The sequence below is a fragment of the Gekko japonicus genome, unplaced genomic scaffold (assembly GCF_001447785.1).
Source record: "Gekko japonicus isolate JY-2015 unplaced genomic scaffold, Gekko_japonicus_V1.1 scaffold3175, whole genome shotgun sequence".
Lineage (NCBI taxonomy): Eukaryota > Metazoa > Chordata > Lepidosauria > Squamata > Gekkonidae > Gekko > Gekko japonicus.
In genome coordinates this window covers 54,574-68,917 of record NW_015160322.1, presented here as the reverse complement: position 1 = coordinate 68,917, position 14,344 = coordinate 54,574, and the positions used below count along the sequence as shown (strand labels likewise).

The following is a 14,344-nucleotide window of genomic DNA, read 5'->3' as shown; positions in this document are numbered from 1 at the left end:
CTGGAGATCCGGGGGGGTGGGGGGTGGGGCCTCTGGGGAGGGCGGGGACCTCAGCAGGGCCACCACCACCAGGCCGTGCAGCAGCCCTCCAGCCTCCCCAAACAGCCCTTCTCTCCAGGGGGACGGATCCGCTGGGAGACGCCGCGCCAAGGCTCCCTCTAAGCGGTGCAGTCTTGTGAGCAAAAACCCTGCTTGCTGAGCTGCTGGCATGAAAGTCGTGGGCTGCATAAATTAGCTTGCTCTTCTGGAGCCCCATCCTTCCCGAGCTAAGGCAAAAAGGTGTGAGCCGGAGGCTAGAAAACTGTGAGCTGGCTCACACCAACTCGGCTTAGAGGGAACACTGGAGACGACCCCTTGGGAGAACGCCATGCTCCCTCCAAAGCTGTGCAGTCTTGTGAGCAAAAACCCTGCTTGCTGAGCTGCTGGCATGAAAGTCGTGGGCTGCATAAATTAGCTTGCTCTTCTGGAGCCCTCTGTGGTGCATTCAATTCAAGGGAAACTGTGCATGAACTCACTCAGGGAAACACCCTGTTAAGCTTCCTCCTGGGCAAGGAGCCTCATACCAATCACCTACCATCCAGTTCCCTGAGAGGGAACCTCTGTGATTGGACATTATTGTTACAATCCTATTGGTTGTTATGTACAGTAGGGCGTGGCTACATTAGCCCGGGAGAGTTTAAAAGAAGCACAACTGCTCTGCTAATGTTGTTCTGGTAGTTCTGTTCTGGTTGCCTTCATTAAAGCTGATTCACTTGCTGAAATCACTCTCTGACTCTTTGTTAAGTAGTCGACTTAACACCCTCCTTCCTGAGCTAAGTGTTATGTACGCAGACCACCACCAGGGTTCCGCAGCTTCAGCAGGCGCTTGGTCCCCAAACACAAAGGGGACCCAGGAGCCTAGTCCACCGGGAGTCCACCAATAGCACCCTTGCGGGATGTTCAAACCCTCCAATGGGGACAGAGGTATGCCAGGTGGCCTTGCAGGGCCGTTTTGTGTGTCTTGTTTGGAAGTACAATAGACACGTCTGAACGCGTGTCCTTGTCCAAGTTCTCCATGCGTCAAACCCAGTACTTGTCACTAAGACAAAAAGGTGTGAGCTGGCTCACACTCAGTCAGCTGGGAGGGAACACTGCTTGGGAGACCGGGAGATCTCCAGCCGCCCCCTGGAGGCTGGCAACCCTAGGACGGCCTGAGTGCCCCTGTGCCTCTCGGGAGTCGGTAGGCCAAGCCAAGGCTGCGGGGAGGAAAGGAAAGGCAGCCTGGGGACCAGTGTTCCCTCTAAGCTGAGTGAGTGTGAGCTAGCTCACAGGTTTTTAGCCTCCAGCTCATGTTTTTGTCTCAGCTCAGGAAGGAGGGCTCCAGAAGAGCAAACTGATTAATGAAGCAGCCGAATCGCTCACTCACCACTTTCATGCCAGTGGCTCACAAAGCAGGATTTTGCTGACAAGACCTCACAACTTAGAGAGAGCATTTCCCGGGACAGTCACAGGAGTAGGACCAGCAGTGCTGGGCACCGAATTCCATTTCAGAGCACTCAGCACCCTCATGGATGGCTTCTCCCAGCAAATTAATTGTGGCCAGAGCATCCTTCACTTCCTACACTTCTCCTTTCCCCCCCAGTGAGGACCCAGAACAGCTCACCTTCTTCCCCACTTCATCCGTTCTCTTTGGTGTCGTGGTTAAGTGCAGGCGGACTCTAATCTGGGAGAGCCGGGTTTGATTCCCCACTCCTCCTCCACTTGCACCTGGCTGGGTGACCTTGGGCAAGCCACAGTTCTGACAAGCACTGTCAGAGCTCTCTCAGCCCCGCCAACCTCACAGGGTGTCTGTGGTGGGGAGGGGAAGGGAGAGGATTTTGTAAGCCGCTCTGAGACTCCATTGGGGAGTGAAGGACGGGGTATAGATCCAATCTCCTCTTCTTCTCTCAAGAGCAGTCCTCGAAAGAGCTCTCTCAGCCCCGCCTACCTCCCAGGGTGTCTGTTGAGGGGAGGGGAAGGGAGAGGAGATTGTAAGCCGCTCTGAGACTCCTTCGGGTAGTGAAGGGCCATGGGGTAGAAATCCGATCTTTTCCTCTTCTTCCTCACAAGGGCGTCTGTTGTGGGGAGGGGAATGGAAAGGAGATTGTAGGCTGCTCTGAGACTCCTTCGGGTAGTGAAGGGCCATGGGGTATACATCCAATCTCTTCCTCTTCTTCTTCTTCTAAAATAAGTCAGGCTGGAACCAAATGGGCCTGTAACCGTGTTCTGCATTTCCAGGGGAGACCTGACCAACCCTATTAGATAAGTATAGGAGGTGCCATTGTCCCATGCTGTAGAATTCACACTCTTGTGTTCTCTGAGCAAAACCGTGTCTCCAAAAGAGAACACCATTCATCGCTGCCTTCTGCACTCTCCACAGGCTCCAAGTTTTCCCTGAAAAAAAGTCGGGGGGGGGAGTTTGGGGGGGACTTTCTTTATCCCCCCTCTGCAGGGAAAGGGCATGGTCTGGTGACGGTCTGGAGCCACCGCCTGGTGTCTCAGAATAAGGGAGGCTGGCTTCTGGGTCTCAAAGAAACAAACTGGGATTTTTAGGATCAGGCCTTTCAGTTCCCCCAACAACCCTAAAGTGGTGGCTCAGAGGTTAAGATGCTGAAGCTGCAGGTCGGAAGGTCGGTAGCTCAGCTGTTCGAGATCCTCTAGTGCCGCATGACGGAGTGAGCTCCTGTCCCTAGTTCCAGCTCCTGCCAACCTAGCAGTTCGAAAGCAAGGAATTGCAAGTTGATAAATAGGTACCACTTTGGTGGGAAGGTAACAGCGTTCCGTGCACCTTGGTGTTTAGTCATGCCAGCCACATGACCACGGAAACGTCTTCGTACAGCGCTGGCTCTTCGGCTTGGAAACAGAGATGAGCCCCGCCCCCTAGAGTCGGATTTGACTGGCTTTCAAGTGGAAAATACAAATGGATGGGGTGTGTATATGTAGATAGACAGATAGATAGACAGACAGAGAGGTAGATCTCACATGTTTTGGTGATCAGTCATTGGCTGGGCTACACCTGATAAATGCAACGTGTGAGCTCTGTGCTTTGTCCCACAGTCTCCGGTTCACCAGCCTTTCCCGTCCATCACAGAGAAAGTGCCTGTCCACTGAGCGGCTTTTGGGCCCCCTTCCCACCCAGCCTCATTCAGTCTCTTCCTTTCCTTCCTCCAGAGAATCCAGTTCTTGTACCCGGCGTCCCTCCGGGAGCTCCTTCGGTTGCTGGCCTCCTTGCACGAGACCTGGCCCGGCGGCAGCCCATCCCTGATCCTGCTGGACAGCTTGGAGGAATACCTGGCCAGTTGCCCTGGGCCTCACGCGGCCGCCCAGCTGGTGGCCTTGCTGCTGGACACGGCAAACCACTTTGGCCGGAAATGCGGCGGTGCGGAGCCCGCAGGCTGCCACCTCATGGTTTCCGTGAGGCTCCCAGGGGACGGTGGAGAAGGAGCGGAGCAGCTCTCCGTGGTTCAGCGCTACTTCGTGGCCCAGTGCTGTCTGCATCCGGAGGCACTGGAGAGCGGGAGTTCGGGCGGCCGGGGGGGCGCCAAGCTGGTCAGAGCACGACTCTCCCAGCCGGGGGCCGAGGACCAGGAATGGCTGCTGAGATTTGAGCCCCAGGAGGAGATGAAGATTTCCCCGCTTCCGTGCCCGAGGGATGGGGGCGTGGCTTCCGGGAGCCAGAGACCACCGGCCACTGGAACTGACCGCATTCTGGGCCTCTGGTGGCCCCGCGCTTGAACCACAGCTGAGTTTCTCCTCAAAACTGCTGTCTGCCTCTGAACAGTTGTTAACGGCACGCCTTCCCTAAACTGGCAGGGGCAGACTATGTGGGCAGATGGGGGTTTTCCTCCCTCCAGACTTAGGGTAGCCTGCTGTTTGGATTGGGCTTGTGCAGGCTGCTTTTCTTGAAGAAGTGGCACATTCTGGGTTTGGGGCTATAAAGTCCTTGGGGGGTTCTCCGAAGTGTCCCGTGCCCTGGAGGGTGGAAAGTACCTCTGTGTGCAAACGGTAAATGCTGCTCGGCGGCCGGTGCCGGGAAAGGTCTCAAAGTATTACTCAGGGTGTGTTCTAACCAATACCATGGTTGTGAAAAGAATAAATCTCACAATGTGATTTGAATTCCAAAATGCGTATGTCAGTTATGTGGTGGTAAATTGGAGGGCAAACTGGGACACCCGAGGAAGGCAGGCAGAGTTTCAGGGTGTGGTGTGTGTGTGTGGGGGGGTGCCTCTCTGACACTTCTCATTTGCTTCCTGGGATGCAGAGAGAGAATCCCACCCCCAACACTGTCCACCAACTCTGTGAGCTCTGCCGGATTCGTTGGTTGCCAGTGCTTCATCCAGTGGGGAGAGGCGGGTTGGGGGGAGGATTTTCCAGAGACATTTTGTTTCTTGGGTGCTTTCTGGCTCAAGACTTTGTATGGCTGGATATTACATCCAAACAGCCGTAGGGAGTGCTATGGAACGCTCTGTCTGAGGCGGTGATGCTCTGTCTTCTTGGTGCTTGGGGGGGGAGCAACAGTGGGAGGGCTTCTGGTGTTTTGGCCCCACTGGTGGACCTCCTGATGGCACCTGGTATTTCTGGCCACTGTGTGACACAGCGTGTTGGACTGGATTGGCCACTGGCCTGATCCAACATGGCTTGTCTCATGTTCTTATGTTTGGGGCAAGTGATGCTCTGTCTTCTTGGTGTTTTGGAGGCAAGAGTGGGAGGGCTTCTGGAGATCTGGCCCCACTGGTGGACCTCCTGGTGGCCCCCGGTATTTTTGGCCACTGTGTGACACAGCGTGTTGGACTGGATGGGCCACTGGCCTGATCCAACATGACTTCTGTTATGTTCTTCTGTTTGGGGCAAGGGATGCTCTGACTTCTTGGTGCTTGGGGGGAGGGCAGTGTAGTAAGGCTTCTGGAGTTCTGGCACCTGGTATTTCTGGCCACTGTGTGACTCAGAGTGTTGGACCGGATGGGCCATTGGCCTCATCCAACACTGGCTTCTCTTATGTTCTCTTATGTGGTTCAAAACCTGTGCACAATCCCCCCCCCCCCCTAAGGCTTGGGAAGTAATCCACAGTGAAATTCCCTCAGGCGTACGGAAAGACTGGAAAAATCCGGAAGGCCCTGGGTCTCGAAAGATGCAGCACCTTCTGACATCGATTCCAGCCAGCTCTGTCTTCATGAACCTGCTGGGGCTGCAGGTCCCGGAAAGATTCTCTTGGGGATCGTATTGGGCATTAATTTTTCTAAAAAGAAGTATTTTCCGAAACAGCAAAACTATTAAGTTAAATATTAAGAAATGTGTAGCTCACCCTTGGAGGTTGTGCCAAGATCCTAGCCTGTTTTACATCAATAGTTTTAGCAGCCAATCAGTGTGTATTTCATAGCTGCTATTGACTTAACACTGGCTTCTCTTATGTTCTCTTATGTGGTTCAAAACCTGTGCACAATCCCCCCCCCCCGCTAAGGCTTGAGAAGTAATCCACAGTGAAATTCCCTCAGGCGTACGGAAAGACTGGAAAAATCTGGAAGGCCCTGGGTCTCGAAAGATGCAGCACCTTCTGACATCGATTCCAGCCAGCTCTGTCTTCATGAACCTGCTGGGGCTGCAGGTCCCGGAAAGATTCTCTTGGGGATCGTATTGGGCATTAATTTTTCTAAAAAGAAGTATTTTCCGAAACAGCAAAACTATTAAGTTAAATATTAAGAAATGTGTAGCTCACCCTTGGAGGTTGTGCCAAGATCCTAGCCTGTTTTACATCAATAGTTTTAGCAGCCAATCAGTGTGTATTTCATAGCTGCTATTTCGCTGTCGTAGAACCCTGGCTCGTGGTTTTATCTTTGAACCCTGGCCCGTGGGTTTAACATCGAGCCGATGCCATAAGAAATTCTAACCTCTGTGAAGATCTGGGAAGGGGGTAATTCATCTTGAAAATGAGCCATCTAAGTTAATCTTTTAACTGTGGCCAGCACTTTGTGTTTGTATTTTATCTGTCGTATTTTAAATAATTGTATGATTTTAACTGTATTTATGTTTGTATGGAAGCCGCCCTGAGCCTGCTTTGCGGAGAGGGCGGGGTATAAATCTGATAAATCAATAAATTGCCCAGGGCGGTGGGTGGGTGTTCCCCCGGAGGGCTGGCCCAGGCCTTCCCCAACTCTCCTCTCTGAGCTGCTTTCCGGTGGAGCTGCCAGAGGCTGAACCCGGGACTTCCTGCACGCAAAGCAGGGGCTCTACCGTCCCGCCATCCCACGCACACGGCGACTTAGAAGGCATCTAGATAACAAATGGAAAACTTTGCTGTAAACCAGTCGCTTCAGCCAGCCTTGTTCCGTGGTGGTCTAGAACCTTGATGTGTGTTGCTGTGATTTCAGTCAGTCCGTTCTACGTAGCCGCTTCATCAAGGCTGATGCTGCCTCACCCTGAAAATCTGAATTTGTGTGCCCTCTGTGCCCTTATTTGGCATTGATCTGATCGACTGCCAGGCAGTCTGCCTCTCTTCGGTTTATTAGGGGGGGGAGGTCACCCAGAGAAAACTATGCACACCATTCCTCTCATGGTCAGAAATCTCTGGGGGACATTGGCTGTTGTCAACATGCTCCCAGAAGGTACTAGAGAATGTCCTGGGAAAGGGTCTCAGTCATCACACTTCCACTGGCTTTTGTGCCAGCTGTGAAGGAATGCCCCACCCCCTTTAATCCCAGCCCTGTGACTGCTCCAGGTCCCTGCCCAGCGACACTACTCCTTCCCTTTCCTCCTAGTGGGGTACCAAACTTCCTCTCTGCGTAGAAGCCAACAACTGATATGCGAGACAGATTTGTATATCTAGGACTCTGGAACTGCATTGCCATTTAGAGTCTCCCCCTTGGTGCTATATCTCCCTCTTCTCTCCTACAAGCTAGCATGGAGACAATCTGTTGCACCTTGGCATTTGAGGGGTGGTGAGTTTATGTCTTTGGAAAGTGAGACAAAATAGGTGTGGTGTACTTACGGAGATCAGGCTTTGATCATTCAAAATATAAGAAAGTTTAATAAAAAGAGTACACATGGTCTGATCAAGCATCAGACTGAGCAGGGATACAAAGAAAAGGTGAAAACATACAGTCCTCGCTAAACCCTCCTAAACGATGTAGGATAGGCTAGTAACTCTTGAAGGTACAGAATAAAAAAATCCAGCATTGCCTGGCATGCCTATGTATGGTACGACAAGGATAAAATACATCAAAAATTCCATAACCATATAATTAGGGGAGCATTAATTAAGTTATGGAAAAAACTTAAAGGAAGGTTCTATACTAAAATACCATTGTGGGTCTCACCATTGGAGGCCTTTATAATGCCAAATTTATTAACGGACAATAAGAAAGTAACATATGAAAGGTTGCTAGCAAACGATAATGAATTGAAATTGTTTGAGACGCTAGAACTATTGAATATTAATCTTACAAATTGGGAAGAATTACAGCTACAATCAAGATTTGCCAAAGACAAAAAAATAGATTTTGTGACAACAAAACTGGAATTAGATAAAATTTGGCTATCATCCTCGGATAAACTGATTCAAAACTATATAACTTTTTACTATGTGATGATATGCAAGACGAAATAGTAAAATCGAATATGGTAATGTAGATGCAAGATATAGGACACACTTTAAACATAGATGAGTGGGCAAAAACATGGAAATCTACTAAACTATTAAGATCCACGTCATACAAGGAAAATATATTTAAAATGTTTTACAGGTGGTATTGGATCCCTGACAAATTAGCGAAATGTTACAAAAATGTCTCAGGAGATTGTTGGAGGTGCAAAAATAATATAGGAACATTTTACCATATATGGTGGCGGTGTGAAAAAATTGGTACATTTTGGAAAAGTATTAAACAATTAATAATAGAGATAACTGAGACAGACCTACAACTTGTCCCAGAAACTTACTTACTTAATATATTGCCAGATGAAATTAAACAGGATGATTCGTGTATTATATTATATATACTTACTGTGTCGAGAATTCTCGTTGCAAAATGTTGGAAAACAGATGTAATACCCAGTAGAGAAGAGTTAATTACAAAAATTTGTGAATTAATGGAATTGGCAAATTAAGTATGATATTATCAGGGAAAGAAGAACATGTGCTTCAAAAAAGATGGCGAAAAGTTAACAAATGGATTGGAAAAAATGCTTAGTGTAAACTCCAAAACTGTCTGTCTGTTTACAAAAATGTCTGTTTACAAAAACTGTCTGTTTACAAAAATGTAAACATAGTACTTTCATGTACTATGTTTACATTTCCCCCCCCCTTTTCTTGGTATGTAGTGAAAACTGATAAATAAAACTTTTTAAAAAAAAGAATTAAAAATTCCAGCATTGCCTTAGTTCTTAGAGCTGGGATTTCTCCCACTGTCCCTCAACACATGGTCAAAATGGAGTCCCTAAGTAAAGATGGAGTCTCCATGTCCTGTGTCTCCCTGGCCACAAGCTGAAAGACAGAGCAGAAGAGAGCGGCTTCCTCATATCCTGAGAATGTATAAACTCTCCTTTGGGAGTCAGCCCCCCTCTGGGGTCAGCCCTGATCTATTGGCTTCAGGAAGAAGAAATTACTATTTAGCCCTCTCAATCTCTGTCCTATTCTGGTGCAACATTCCAGCAACGTGTGAAATGTTAACCCTTTGGTTCTTCCCTTTAGCATAACTAAGAGCTGGAGAGCTCCGTGTTGGGGGGGGGGGGGGATTAATCTCCCATAGTTTTTCTTTTGCTAGGCTTTTACTAGCATTACAGCCTCTGGAGCATGTGTAGAGTGTAATTCCAAAAATATCCAGTTGGGTTCTTGGGCAGAGAGCACTTCTTCACACCCACCATCCCTGCACACGGATTAATGACAATGCCAGGATGTGAGGGGTAGGGGAGAGGAGGGGACCATGGCCTTAGTATCCGGTACCGCATTACTGGGAGAACCGGCTTTGATTCCCCACTCTTCCACATGCAGCTGCTTGTGTGACCTTGGGTCAGTCACAAGTTCTCTCAGAGCTATTCTCTCGAGCAGTTCTCTCGCAGAGCTCTCTCAGCCCCACCTACCTCACAGGGTATATGTTATGGGGAGGGGAAAGGAAAAGGAGATTGTAAGGGGCTCTAAGACTCCATCAAGTAGTGACGGGTGGGGTATAAATCCAATCTCTTCTTCATATGAGGATTTTGAGGAATTGTCTTTGCGCACAAACCCAGCTTGCTAGAGCAGAGTGTTTCAGGGAAAGGTTGCTGACATTTCATCTTTTTAAGACGCTTGGTTTCTCAAGACTTAGAGCAGCCAGCGCCCTTGGCCTGCTGCGTCTGGGGAGCTCAGAGCCGTGTCTCTGGTGTGGGGGCACAGGCGATCTTGGTGGATTATGTTCCATGCAGCACTAATCGGTGGAGAGGTTGTGTTACAGGGTGTGCTGTGTTGTCCGACTGGCTGAGTACTTGGTTTGGCCTTCAATATTTGGGCTTAGATTGCACTCTGGATTTGGACACCAGCCTTGGTGAGTGGGCAGCTCTTAAGGGGGGGGGGTAAGACTCAGCCGAAGTATCCTTTATTCTCCCCACAACACACACACACACACACGTAGCTAGGAACTCAGTCAATAGGCCGTGCAGTGTTTCCCCTGAATTATTAATTATTTATTTCCTTTATACCTTTCTCTGTGATGGGGACCCAAGGCAACTGGTAGAAGGAGGAAGCGGAGGGATTGGATTTATACCCCTTTGCCCTTCACTACCCAAAGGAGTCTCAGAGCGGCTTACAAACTCCTTTCCCTTCCCTTCCCCACAACAGACACCCTGTGGGGGAGGTGGGGCTGAGAGAGCTCTTGACAGAAACTGCTCTTTTTCAAGAACAGCTTTCATCAGAACTACGGCTTGCCCAAGGTCATCCAGCCAGGTGCAAGTGAGGAATGGGGAGTCAAAACCGGTTCTCCCAGATTAGAGTCCGCACACTTCACCACCACACCAAACTGGCTCTCAAACTGGTATGGTTTTACCTTGTGTTTTTTCCTCACAACAACCCTTAAAGGACTAACAAAATTTGTGGCAAGGTAGGAAGTTCCGTGAGTCCCTGCTCACTTCTTCAGATGCCAAAGACTCATGAAAGCTCCTCCCCTGCCACAAACTGTGTGAGTCTTGAAGGTTCTACTGGACTCCGGCTCTTTTCTACTGTGACACGGCCACCCATCTGGGTCTAACAACAGCCCTGTGAAGTAGGTGAGACAGAGAGGGTGTGGCTGGCCCAAGGCCACCAAGCGAACTTCCATGCTGGAGTGGAGATTCGAACCTAGTTCTTCCACATCCTAGTCTAGCGCTGTAGCTGCTGCACCCTACCAGCTCTTAAGAGGCCCTTCACTACCCAAAGGTGTCTCAGAGCGGCTCACAAACCCCTTTCCCTTCCCCTCCCCACAACAGACACCCTGTGAGGTAGGTGGGGAGGCTGAGAGAGCTCTGGCAGAAACGGCTCTTTTTTCAAGGACAGCTCTGACAGAACTGTGGCTTGCCCAAGGTCATCCAGCAGCTGCAAGTGGAGGAGGAGTGGGGAATCAAACCCGGTTCTCCCAGATTAGAGTCCGCACACTTAACCACTACACCAAACTGGCTGCTTCCGTTTGTGTCTGAAAGGGAGGGATCTCAGCCTCCCCTTCTCCGCCGTCTGCAATCCCTGTGTCTCCCCAAAGGCCGCTTCCCAAAACCCGCTCCCGAAACTGGTGCCAATCCCGACTCTGCCTGCCCTGGAATCTTGCCAGCAAGGTGACCGTGGGCTAGTCCCCCCCTCGGCCTGACCTTCCTCACAGGGTCGTTGTGAGGATAACATGGAGGAGGGGCGAAGGCTGCCACCTCCTCCGGGTCCCCCGTGGCAAGGGGAGGAAGGTGGGGGAGAAGTGGAGGGCGCCAGTAGGTGAGAGAGGCCTTTGTGGGGTGGGTCTTGGGAGGGGGGGGGTTGCCAGTCCTCCCCGCCCAGGCATAATGGGAATGCCTTCTGCTTCTTCAGGGGACCTTGGGATCTGAGCCCCGCTCTCTCTCTCTCTCTCTCTCTCTCTCTCTCTCTCTCTCTCTCTCTCTCTCTCTCTCTCTCTCTCTCTCTCTCTCAAAGGCAGGCTGGATCCAGAGCAATGCTCCCTCCGAGCCGTGGAGTCTTTTGAGCAAAAATTCCACTCTGTGAGCTCCTGGCATTAAAGTTGTGAGCGAGCGATTTGGCTGCTGCATGGATTAGTCTGCTCTGGAGCCCTCCTTCCTGAGCCAAGGCAAAACTGTGAGAGCCGGAGGCTAAAAAACTGTGAGCTAGCTCACACGAACTCAGCTTAGAGGGAACTCTGATCCAGAGTCAGACCTGGCTGTGGTGGAAGGGGGTTGGCCACGAGAGGTGATATGACAACCGCCTTCAAGTACTGTCAAGGGCTGTCCTATAGAGGACGGTGCGGAGTTGTTTTCTGTTGCCCCAGAAGGTCAGACCAGAACCAACAGGTTGAAACTAACTCAGAAGAGTTTTTGGCTGAACATTAGGAAGAACTTCCTGACTGTTCGAGCGGCTCCTCAGTGGAACAGGCTTCCCCGGGAGGCGGTGGGCTCTCCTCCTCTGGAGGTTTTCAGACAGAGGCTAGATGGCCCCCTCTGACAGCCATGCGGGTTCCGTGAACTTTGGCAGATCACGAGAAGGGAGGGCAGGGAGGGTTGCACAGGGTTTAGTTCTTGCGGCCTGTCCTTACACGCCCGGGGAAATGCCGATCGCCACTTTGGGGCGAGGAAGCCATTTTTTTTCCAGGCTGGTTTGGCCGGGGATCCTGGAGGATTTTTGTCATCTCCTGGGCGTTGGACAGCGGTCACTGTGGGTTTAGAGGGGGAGGTACTTGTGAATGTCCCGCATTATGCAGGGGGTTGGACTAGATGACCCTGGAGGCCCCTTCCAACGCTATGATTCTATGATTCTACGTCAGCTTCACCCTGATGCCGGACCAGAGGTGAATCGAGCCCCTGGAGGCCTTTGCCGTAACCTGAATGTCGGGCATGTTTCCAGGTAACTGGGAGCCTTTTCAGAGGGCCTCCAGAGTGTGTGAGACACCCAGAAACCATTTCACAAAGGGGGGGAGGGAACGGAGAGGCCCGACAAGGTTTCTGTCCGGGAGGAGCGGCGCACTCTGGATCTCGTCCAAGCCCCGCAAGCGTCTGTTTGGCAGCGGTGCCCCTGATAAGTGCTCCAGAGGTGCTGCCGGTCCCGGGGCTGATAAGCTCTATCTTGGCCTCAAGGCCAGGGCTGGGCCTGCGGCGTGGGGAGGGGGGAGGGGGGAACATCGTGTTCCTGAGCTCTGGCACGACGCCCTGAACGGAAAAAGTCTGCCTGCCCAGAAGCCTTCTTTGCTCTCTGGTCACCTGGCTGGCCTGAGAGCCAGTTTGGTGTGGTGGTGAAGTGTGCGGACTCTAATCTGGGAAGACAGGGTTTGACTCCCCACTCCTCCACTCGCAGCTACTGGATGGCCTTGGGCAAGCCGTAGTTCTGACACAGCTGTCCTTGAAAAAGAGCAGTTCCTGTCAAGAGCTCTCTCGGCCCCACCTGCACCTCACAGGGTGTCTGTTGTGGGGAGGGGAAGGGAAAGGAGTCTGTAAGCCGCTCTGAGACTCCTTCGGGTAGGGAAGGGCCATGGGGTAGAAACCCAATCTCCTTCTCCTCTTCTTCTTCTCTTCTGCTTTTCACAAGGGGAGACTAGGACAGTGCAAGTAAGGGGGTTGCCAAGTCTGGCCTAGAAAATTCCTGGAGATCTGGGGGTGGTGCTTGCGGAGGGGAGTCTGGAAAGGATCCCGCTTGGACTCTATGTGGTATAATGCCACGGAGCTCTCCCTGTGGAGCTGCCCTTTCCTCCAGGGCAACTGATCTCTGTAGTCTGGAGATCAGCGCTTGTTCCGGGAGAACTCCAGGCCCCATCTGGAGTCTGGCAACACTACGCACAGGGTGCCCTGTGACACTAAGGAGGAGACATTCTTGTGCCCCCCTCCCTCCAGTAGGCAACACACACACACACACATAGCTTTTCTGAGTTGGAGGGCCAGCCACTGGTTGTGCGCCAGCCACTGGAACATAGAAAATGGCGGCCCAAACAAACGCAGGCAAAACTCAAGGATGCCTTAAGGATATAAGAACATAACAAAAGCCAATGCTGGATCAGGCCAATGGCCCCTCCAGTCCAACACTCTGTGTCACACAGTGGCCAGAAATACCAGGGGCCCTCAGGAGGTCCAGCAGTGGGGCCAGGAGGACACCAGAAGCCCTCCCACTGTTGCCCTCCCCCCCAGGCACCCAGAATGCAGTGCATCCTTTGCCCCAGACTGAGAGTTCCTACCTATACATTGTGACTAATAGCCACTGATGGACCTCTGCTCCAGATGTTCATCCAATTCCCTCTTATAAGAACATCAGAGAAGCCAAATGTTGGATCAGGCCAAAGGCCCATCTAGTCCAACCCTCTGTGTCACACAGTGGCCAGAAATACCAGGTGCCCTCAGGAGGTCCAGCAGTGGGCCCAGGACACTAGAAGCCCTCCCACTGTTGCCCCCCCCCAAGCACCAAGGAGACAGAGCATCACTTGCCCCAGAGTCCCTATCTATACTTTGTGGTTAATAGCCACTGATGGACCTCTGCTCCATATGCTTATCTAATTCCCTTTTGAAGCCGTCCATGCTTGTAGCCGCCACCACTTCCTGTGGCAGTGAATTCCATGTGTTAATCACTCTTTGGGTGAAGAAGGACTTCCTTCTGTCCGTTCTAACCTGACTGCTCAGCAATTTCATGGAGTGCCCACAAGTTCTCATATTGTGAGAAAGGGAGAAAAGTACCTCTTTCTCTACCTGCTCTTTCCCATGCATAATCTTGTAAACCTCAATCATGTCACCCCTCAGCCGTCGTTTCTCCAAGCTAAAGAGCCCCAAGCGCTTTAATCTTTCCTCATAGGGAAAGTGTTCCAACCCTTTTATCATTCGAGTTTAGGGTTGCCAAGTTGATTTTCGCCGGGAGCAGGGGGCTCCCGGCCAGCGTCAGTTGCGTGCGTGTGCGCACCGCATGCACATCACCCAGAAGTGACGTGACGACGCCAGGCACGCTGAGGGCAGGGCCAGGGCCATACAAGGGAAAACCATGGAGTTTTCCCTTGGATGGCCGTGGCCCCGCCCCCAGCGTGCCCGGTGTGGCAGCTCGTGTGCGCACCGCATGCACATCACCCAGAAGTGACGTGACGACGCCAGGCACGCTGAGGGCAGGGCCAGGGCCATACAAGGGAAAACCATGGAGTTTTCCCTTGGATGGCCGTGGCCCCGCCCCCAG

The 14,344-nt window shown here is 51.5% G+C and overlaps 1 protein-coding gene across 1 annotated transcript in view; it reads left to right on the top strand.

The window, feature by feature from the left end:
- Window positions 1-4,065, top strand: part of SWSAP1 (SWIM-type zinc finger 7 associated protein 1) — a 60,018-nt gene extending 55,953 nt beyond the window's left edge. Inside the window, exon 3 of the mRNA XM_015416983.1 lies at window positions 3,158-4,065. Within this exon, the coding sequence (XP_015272469.1) occupies window positions 3,158-3,753 (596 nt within the window). The 3' untranslated portion in view covers window positions 3,754-4,065. The remainder of the gene's footprint in view (window positions 1-3,157) is intronic.
- The last annotated feature ends 10,279 nt before the right edge of the window (window positions 4,066-14,344 follow it).